Here is an 8,558-nt window from a genome sequence, read left to right on the forward strand (position 1 = left end):
TCATATATGCATATATCAGAAGGCTGCCCTGAGATTTGTTTCATTTAACCATTTCAAATACATTATGACTCCCCAAGTTAACTCATAATTATTAAAAACAGACTTCTGTATATGCAAAATAACCTCAGGCAAAGCCCCCAGGTTTAATGTAAAAAAAAAGGGGGGTTTCTGAAGGCAGTTAAGATCAACAGAAAGGAAACTTCCATCTAAAGCTAGTTGGCTTTCAGTCTTGGGTGGTATCTGCCTATCCAAAATATTTGAAAGGGAGGCGGGCTTCATGTAGGCCCCTCTGCTGGGGGAATGTTGTCATCTGAGACCATGCTGGTGCCCCCCTTCTTTGGAACAACATCCTCCTTAAGATTAGACAGTAATTGATTTTCTAGGGGTTTAGAAAGGTCTTTAGAAAGCCATGTGATGGATCCCATTCTATAGGGTTCTTTTTTCTATTGCAGATTTGTATTGTTGCTGCTTGGCAAACCATGTTATATGAGAACTGTCATTATTTTTATATTTATTGCTTTTAATCTTTTTCTACTGGAACTGGCCACATAAGTTATGTATATTGGTTCATGATTGAAGCAGTCTATAAACCAGAAGAACAAATATATGAAATAAGTAACACTTGTTAGCCTTTCAAGGTGAAAATAAAATTTTGGTCAAAATGGACGTGTAGCCAATGAAGTGTTCCCTCTTATTAAGATATGATATAGTCTATAGAGAAAGGAAGAGTAGTCTTACTCATCTAAACAGGGACTAGTCTCACAAAGATCTCTGTGGACTGTATACTACTCAGATTCTTGTTCTGTTTGCCAATTTGCATTCCTAGTCATCAATTTCCATTTTGTTTTTTTCGAGAGGTTAAACATATTAAATCCAAATTAAATTACTCTTATCACTGCAAATGTAGATGTCCTATTAGCGCTGTATGCATGCACAAAATGTAGTCTAGCACAAGTCTACCATAGTTTACTTACTGATATCACTTTTTTTATCCTTACAGATACTTAGCAATGCCAAATATTCTAAATATATCTTTAAACCACTTATTAAATTAGAGTATAATACAAAAACAACCAAGTATTACAGGGTAAATTTATAGTGGACAGAAAGGAAGAATCTAATGAGAGGAACACAACCAAATTCACCGAGCTCCCTTATTTATGTGGAAGTGTATCATGAACATTCAGAGAAGAGCATGGCTGCTGGAAGCCATTCAAAGAGGCAAGAATCTTTTTGCAAAAATTTTGCCTAATGTTTTTGGGTAAGATAGAGAAGGTGTGGGCTGGGTTAACTATGTCCATGCTGCGCATAGCTTTCCCAGTTAACAGTAAGGACAATATCAATCAGTTTTGGCATATTTAAACCCTAAGTCACAAGTAAGAACCCATTTTACGCAAAGTATGTTCATAATGTTCTGTGCAAGCTAGGATCTCCGATTTAGAAACTATCTTGCAAACCAGTATATTCTTCCCTACATCCCCTCAACTATGAGTGCCAGGAGTATATTCAGAATGTGTTACAGTCAGGATGTACTACTTAATGTATTATGTTGTTGTTGTTTTAGGAGAGAGGTATTTACAGAATTTTCTGCCTAGCAACAAAAATAACTTGACAGCCTGGGACTTAATGTATCTTGACTAGGGATTAAGGGATGATGGCACTATTCTGCCGGTTGGTATCAGGCAGAAAAATGTCTCCAGAAGGTCTTGACTATTTAAAGGTTAAGGAATTGAACTTTTGCAAAGAATCCAGAAAGGTGTTGTTGTTGTTTTTTTTAAGAAAAAGCATGGGAATTCAGATCAGGCTAATTTTTTTGGTAAATCAAAGAGAAATACTTTTTTTTAGAAGAGTTGAAGAATGTCCTCAATCCTGAAATAGATAAACTATGGTTGTGGAAAGCAAATTAAAGGGCTAGAGACAATAGCATGAAGCATCTTTGTTAAACAGATATTTTATTTGCTGATAATACCCACCGTGGCCATTATTCTATGTGTAGGCAAGTCATCTGCTTCCATATAGGTCTGTCACATAACATGCTCTCAAAATTCCACTGGCCTAAAATGTTTGTTTTTCTTGGATTACTTGTAATATGTTGGTTTCAAGATAGATAAAGTGTCATCATATATATGGTACAGTAGAATCACTGAGAAGATAGAGAAATTAGTTTAGACTTGGCTCATTTCAGAGGATACCAAGAGGGAAAGATGCCAAGAGGCAGGCATAAGCAAGAATGTATGAAAATGTTAGACAAAATTTCAAAACAAAAGGCATTTCTTTTGAAGCTAGTCGGCATAATACAATTTTGAGAAAATACCATGATGCCCATGCATGTGAATCTTTTACAAAAAAAGTTCTTTGATGGGATTTATCTTGTTATCTGCTGAACATAGGGCAATGTGATAAAGATGAAAAGGCAACATCCTCAATAACCTGAATTCTAAACACAGCTGGGATCAGAGTCTAAAATATAAATATATTCTTCCAAATTCACATTTTTCTTATGTACAAGATCCAGTTATACTCTTTCTCTCTCCCTCTCTCTCTCTCTCTCTCTCTCTCTCTCTCTCTCTCCCTCCCTCCCTCCCTCCCTCCCTCTCCCTCTCACCCCCCCCCTCTCTCTCTCTCTCTCACACACACACACACACAGGGAGAGAGAGAGATAAAAATGTCCCCTTGATTCTTCTGTCCCTTCTTTCCACCATCCTGCCTTCATAAACATTTCCCCACATTATCTTTCCATCTTATTAAATCATCTATCCCTTCCTACTTTTTATTTTGTGGAAAACTGGAAAAGTTCAAAGCAAACTATTGACCTCCAATTGTCTACTGTTGTCAATCCCAATTGTCCCTGGATTTATGAGGATATAAAGATCTTCAGTAGAATGAAAGATGATAGTATTGAAACATACATTTTGCTCTGAAGAACTTCCATCTCAAAATAATAATAATTTCAAAAGCTAATATTTAAAAATCACAGATATCAGCAGGGATTTTGTACCAAAGGGAGATATGCCAATGTTCATAATGTACATTATTTTTATTTACCTCATAATTTCAATTAACTTTCTGTAAGGGCAATGCATATATTGCAACTCTTAGAGGTTAGATTTTCAAAAATTATTTGCCAGGTTCTTTAAGTTGATTGTATGTTAGTGGAAGCAGTCTCTTGAGTATGTGTTTAGAATTTCTTGCTGATAAAGATCCTGAAGACCCCTCAATAGTTGTTGGCCTACGATATAATTAATATCTAGTGTTGGGAATGAAAAAGGTTACTTTGTGCTTGATGTGATGAATATTTGGACATCATTTGTATAGCCTAGGGATAATGCCACTATACTTTGCAAGTTATGTCTGTCTATCTTTCCAATAAAGGAAAATATTTGTAGCTCAGGCTTAAAATGAGCTTGATTGTTTTCTTGCAGATGTTTCATTAACCAAATTAGGTAACATCTTGAGTTCTTTGGCTAATGAAATGTCTGCAAGAAAACAACCAAGCTCAGAGAGCATTAAGGACACATACACACCCAAATCTATATTTGCAGATTTATGTAAAAAAGATTTTGAAGTTCATTTCTTGGGGTAGTTGCCAGGGTATTGGCTTTGGTGAAAAAAAAAACCCACCACTTCTGTTACAGTAAAGTTGGAATGAGGTAGAAAAATGGGACATTTGGAAATTGGAAGGAAACTCCATTCTGAATCAGCTTAGTGGAGTTATTTGACTCTCTAATCCCTCTACCATGCTCATCTCTCACCTGAAGTGTCCCGCAAAGATATCATTGGTGATGTAGGACACATGCAAGCTGTTAATGTGCAACGAACAGAGCAGAGGAGGAGGGGAAGAAGAAGGAAAGAAGGAGGGGAGAGGGCCAAATTGTAGCATTATAGCCCAATTAAGGGATAAAACGTTTAAGGGCTTTGGGGGATCTTGTTCTCCAAGATGAAAGCTTAATCTTCTGGGGGGGGGGTAGATATATAAATGTGTAGGACTTTGAACCTTAGCATAGACTATTGGATGGGAGAGGCTGATCAGGGACTGAGAGAAGGAGCAACAAGTAAGAGAGAATTGAGGAAGAAAGAGAACGCGGGAGAAAGGGAGAGGGCAAGAAACACAAACAAGGGGGAAGACTGTAACCAAAGCCATGACAGAGGCCTGGAATGTGGCAGTATTTGCTGCTCGGCGGCGCAACGATGATGACGAAGATACTACTAGGGAAACTGTATTTGCTTACACCAACAGCAACAATACCCGTGGTGAGTTTGGCAGAGGCCTCAGAACTGGGGTAGGAGGGCAGACTAAGGTTGGTTCACAGGATAAACTTTGACAAGAACAGGGGCAGTAAGCAGCTGACTTCAACCTTGGCAATTAAATGCCTTTGGAAGAGGGGTCCCAGAAATGGAATTTGCCAGTTGCCGCTGGAATGTTTTGAGATAAGGAAGGGCTCAAAAGTGGTTCCAGTAGAAGGATGGGAATGATGGTGATGGTCTTAGTATAATATAAGTTATAAAGAAGTATATACTTTCCTATAGATACGCTCTTGAGTTATTTGCAAGAATAGAGACTTTGTCTTATTTTGGCAGTGTACATCCCTGACTGATTTGTTCACGACACTATTATGCTTGCTGAGATCCTCCTAATATTTAATTTTGTCCATCTTCTGGCAGACCCTTTTGAAGGTCCAAACTATCATATTGCACCACGATGGATCTACCACTTAACTTCACTCTGGATGGTCTTTGTTGTCATTGCCTCAGTCTTTACCAATGGCTTGGTATTGGTGGCCACCGCCAAATTCAAGAAATTAAGGCATCCGCTCAACTGGATTCTGGTGAACTTGGCTATCGCTGATTTGGGTGAAACAGTTATTGCTAGCACCATCAGTGTCATCAACCAGTTTTTTGGCTATTTCGTCCTTGGCCATCCTTTGTGTGTTATAGAGGGTTATACTGTCTCTGTTTGTGGTAAGAAGTACTTATTCATCTTGTTTTCTGATTAATCCCTTTTTACCCCAATCCCTTCTCTCCAGGTCATACTTTTATCCTCTTCCCCCTAATATAAGCACATCCTATAATCCTGTTGTCCTCACAGATCACTCATCATGCTGCTCCTTTTTCCTCTATGTCCCTGATTTGCTTCCCTTCTATTAATCCCATGCATTCCAAGACACATCTGGCAGAACATTTAGTAAAGGTTTCAATATAACCATTTCAGCTTTTTGACCCTTGATGCTGTTTTATATTCCTGTTTTAGAAGGTGAGAAACTGAATGTCTGTAATGTAATGATAGATTTCATATAATCCACACTCACACATATCTATTAAAGCTATGTCCTTTTTATTGTCCTCTTCTGCTCTTCCTTCCCAGGCATTACATCTCTCTGGTCTTTGGCCATTATTTCCTGGGAGCGCTGGGTTGTTGTTTGCAAACCTTTTGGAAATGTCAAGTTTGATGCTAAAATGGCTCTTGGTGGCATTTTCTTCTCCTGGATATGGGCTGCCTCCTGGACAGCACCACCAATATTTGGCTGGAGTAGGTAAGTATAAGAAGGGAATGGTACAGAGCAGCACCACTGGGAACTAAGGAGCAGGGTGGTGTCCACCAGATGTGTTGGATTAAACTCTCATAACTTTCAGCTCCTTTCCAACATAACTACAAAAATAGCCATATGTGTATATTTACCAAAGAGTGGGTAGCTTTCATCAAGAATGTTGATAGAGAACAGTCAATGATTTGGCTTTCTTTCTTTAAGTGAGAAATGGGTTACGTGGGTCATTGATCTTTTTTAATCTACAAGTTATTAAATCTTGCATTTGGCATTTATTTTTATGAGATGAAGAATGAGCAGGAAATCTATACACGAATATTTGGATGCTGAAGCCTAAAACAATTTTGAGTGCATCTACTTTGTCATGTGTATGTCAACTCTACCTTCATCAGAATGTTGTGTGGCATCAGATTTTCTTCTGATTTGTTTATGTGAACAAATGTAAAACACACTAAGAGGGGCTCAAAAGATTATTCAAATCTCAAATTAAAAAGGACTTTCTTCTCCTCCCAACCAGATACTGGCCCCATGGTCTGAAAACATCATGTGGTCCAGATGTATTCAGTGGCAGTGAAGAGCTAGGTGTCCAATCTTACATGATTGTCCTGATGATTACCTGTTGTATAACTCCCCTGAGCGTCATCATCTTTTGCTACTTGCAAGTGTGGATGGCTATCCGTGCGGTAAATATACACATTGTATTATATCACAGAAATCCTGTATCCTTCCTTTTCCTTTAGCACCTACCTTTGTGCCCCTTGTGACTGGAACGCTCTTCCTTATAAATCACAAATTAAAGTATCACTGCTATAGAGTCTCTAATTGAGAGCTATATAGAGAATTAACCTTTTGTTAATGGAGCTCCAATTCTGTCACTGTACTTGAAAATCCTTAATCACATTGCAAAACAATAAGATCTCCTCACTATCAATGGTATACCTAGCTAGTTCCCCTAGTATGATCTCCATTTCTATAAAAGTCCTCTGGTTAATCTGTTTCCTAATAAGGCCTTTGCCAAGAATGACTCCCAATTTCCCTTAGTTCATCTTCTCCATACTCCCACTTGTATTACTTTACCTATAAAAGGATATCCACATCCAAATTTAATCTGGATCTGATTTCTATCGTAAACACTTTTCTCTCTCTTGTTCCAAATTGTAGCCTAGGGATTGGAGATCTACCTTATTAACCTTACTTCTTTCTTTCCTCTCATAGGTTGCAGCCCAGCAAAAGGAGTCAGAATCAACACAAAAGGCAGAGAAGGAAGTGTCAAGGATGGTAGTGGTCATGATCATTGCCTATATTGTCTGCTGGGGACCATATACATTTTTTGCCTGTTTTGCTGTTGCCAATCCAGGCTATGCCTTTCACCCCTTGACAGCTTCCCTGCCTGCCTTCTTTGCAAAAAGCGCCACCATTTACAACCCAATTATCTATGTCTTCATGAACAGACAGGTAATTTGCTCTGGCTCCAATGGAATAGCTAGAAATTATTGGAATTGAAAAGACGGGCTGATTAAAACTAATGAACAGAAAGCAACTGGGGATGTGGATTATGTCATTTGGGGATTATGTTGTATGTGGTGAAAAAGAGTAGAACTTGTAAATGCTATTGACATTTCTCTATCTCCTGGCAGTTCCGTAATTGCATAATGCAGCTCTTTGGCAAGAAAGTGGATGATGGTTCTGAACTTTCCTCTACTTCCCGCACTGAAGTCTCATCAACCTCTAACTCGTCTGTATCACCAGCATAAGAGCACTTTCTTGATGAATATCTAACATATTGGGCTGCTATTGCACAAACCCATTGCTTGGACTTAAGACTGTGACCCAGGTTGGGTGCTTCTATTTCTCCTAGGGAGAGGGAGGTGTTTCCACTTTCCTTTCAGAATTGTTTAGGGGTGGCAATGAAAAGTTCATATCTCTATGTTCAAATATTCCATCAGTCTGAAACTTTCCTGGGCTTCAGGGGTTGTTTTGATGCTCATCCCTTATTGCTGTATCTTTAATTAATCTTTCACTTATCCTTCGGACTGCAAGAGAGGCAGAACAACGGGGGCTCCAGTGGAAAAGTTTATGACTTTTGTGAAGCAGGTCTATCCCATATTTTTTATAGACAATCCACTCATCTTCAAGATGCCACTTCCTATAAATGGGTAGATAGTTTGATGTATCCACAAAAGGTGATAAACTAGACATCAGCCACAGCAGTTCTATTTTGATTATCTTTTGCTCTACCCCTCTTACGAAATGTTTGGGTGAGTGCAGGGAGTCCATTGAAAGGAGGCTGGAGAATGAAGTTATTCCCTGCAGGTTTGGAGATATTGATTTCTAGCTCTGCCCAGGAGGAAACAATTCTGGCAGAAATCATAAATGAGACTTTGCCATAGCACTCTGGCTATCCCAGAACTCTGTATGGACCCACTCTGTACATAGTATTTGATATTAAAATCGCCCATGTTCCATGGGATATTTAGCTAGAAATGCAATGGGTAAAATTATTTTTAAAAACTCTACAGCAGTGAGACTGAATAAATTAATGTACAAAAATGGTTATATTATGCATAAAAGCTGAGTTTGTATCTTACAAATGATGTTGCAAAACACTACATTTTGCCCACAGTGTATATTGCTTGAAATGTATCCAGGCAGGTGAGAATTTGCCTTAGATGCCAGTATAATGACTGTGGATTAGTGGAAAAAGGGAAATAGCCAAACAATGTAATTTTAATTTTTGATAATGAGTATCTGTGGAAATCAAGCAGAGCGAAACTGCTAGCTCAAGCTGAAAAGTATGAGAGCAGAAAAGTATAAAAGAAACAAAACTGAGCAATGAGATAGAACATTTTGAGAAATTTTCCTGTGCAAACCTCAACTGATGTATCAGCTGAATGAGAATGTTGTTAGTTAGAATGCAATAGGATTTCCTATCTCAGGTACCAAAAATTGTGGGCTGAATAGCTTAAACAAGAGTACAAGGATTTAAAATAAATTCCATTTATTTTCTTTCATGTG

At 38.3% G+C, this 8,558-nt stretch overlaps 1 protein-coding gene across 1 annotated transcript; it reads left to right on the forward strand.

Moving 5' to 3' along the window:
• Positions 1 to 4,016: 4,016 nt before the first annotated feature.
• On the forward strand, positions 4,017 to 8,552 carry LOC120301428 (red-sensitive opsin). Its single transcript, XM_039328658.1, has 6 exons — positions 4,017 to 4,251; positions 4,663 to 4,959; positions 5,363 to 5,531; positions 6,061 to 6,226; positions 6,759 to 6,998; positions 7,181 to 8,552. Exons 1-6 carry the CDS (start codon positions 4,140 to 4,142, stop codon positions 7,295 to 7,297), a joined length of 1,101 nt encoding a protein of 366 aa, XP_039184592.1. The 5' UTR covers positions 4,017 to 4,139; the 3' UTR covers positions 7,298 to 8,552.
• The last annotated feature ends 6 nt before the right edge of the window (positions 8,553 to 8,558 follow it).

The sequence above is a fragment of the Crotalus tigris genome, unplaced genomic scaffold (assembly GCF_016545835.1).
Source record: "Crotalus tigris isolate CLP2741 ecotype Arizona unplaced genomic scaffold, ASM1654583v1 scf7180000024383.4638030, whole genome shotgun sequence".
In the NCBI taxonomy this organism is placed as follows: domain Eukaryota; kingdom Metazoa; phylum Chordata; class Lepidosauria; order Squamata; family Viperidae; genus Crotalus; species Crotalus tigris.

Excerpts from the sequence above, each read along its gene's own strand:
- LOC120301428 (XM_039328658.1), top strand. The coding sequence starts at position 4,140 with ATGACAGAGGCCTGGAATGTGGCAGTATTTGCTGCTCGGCGGCGCAAC. Across the intron at positions 6,227-6,758 it reads TGTGGATGGCTATCCGTGCG|GTTGCAGCCCAGCAAAAGGA; the intron begins GTAAATATACAC and ends TTCCTCTCATAG. Across the intron at positions 6,999-7,180 it reads ATGTCTTCATGAACAGACAG|TTCCGTAATTGCATAATGCA; the intron begins GTAATTTGCTCT and ends ATCTCCTGGCAG.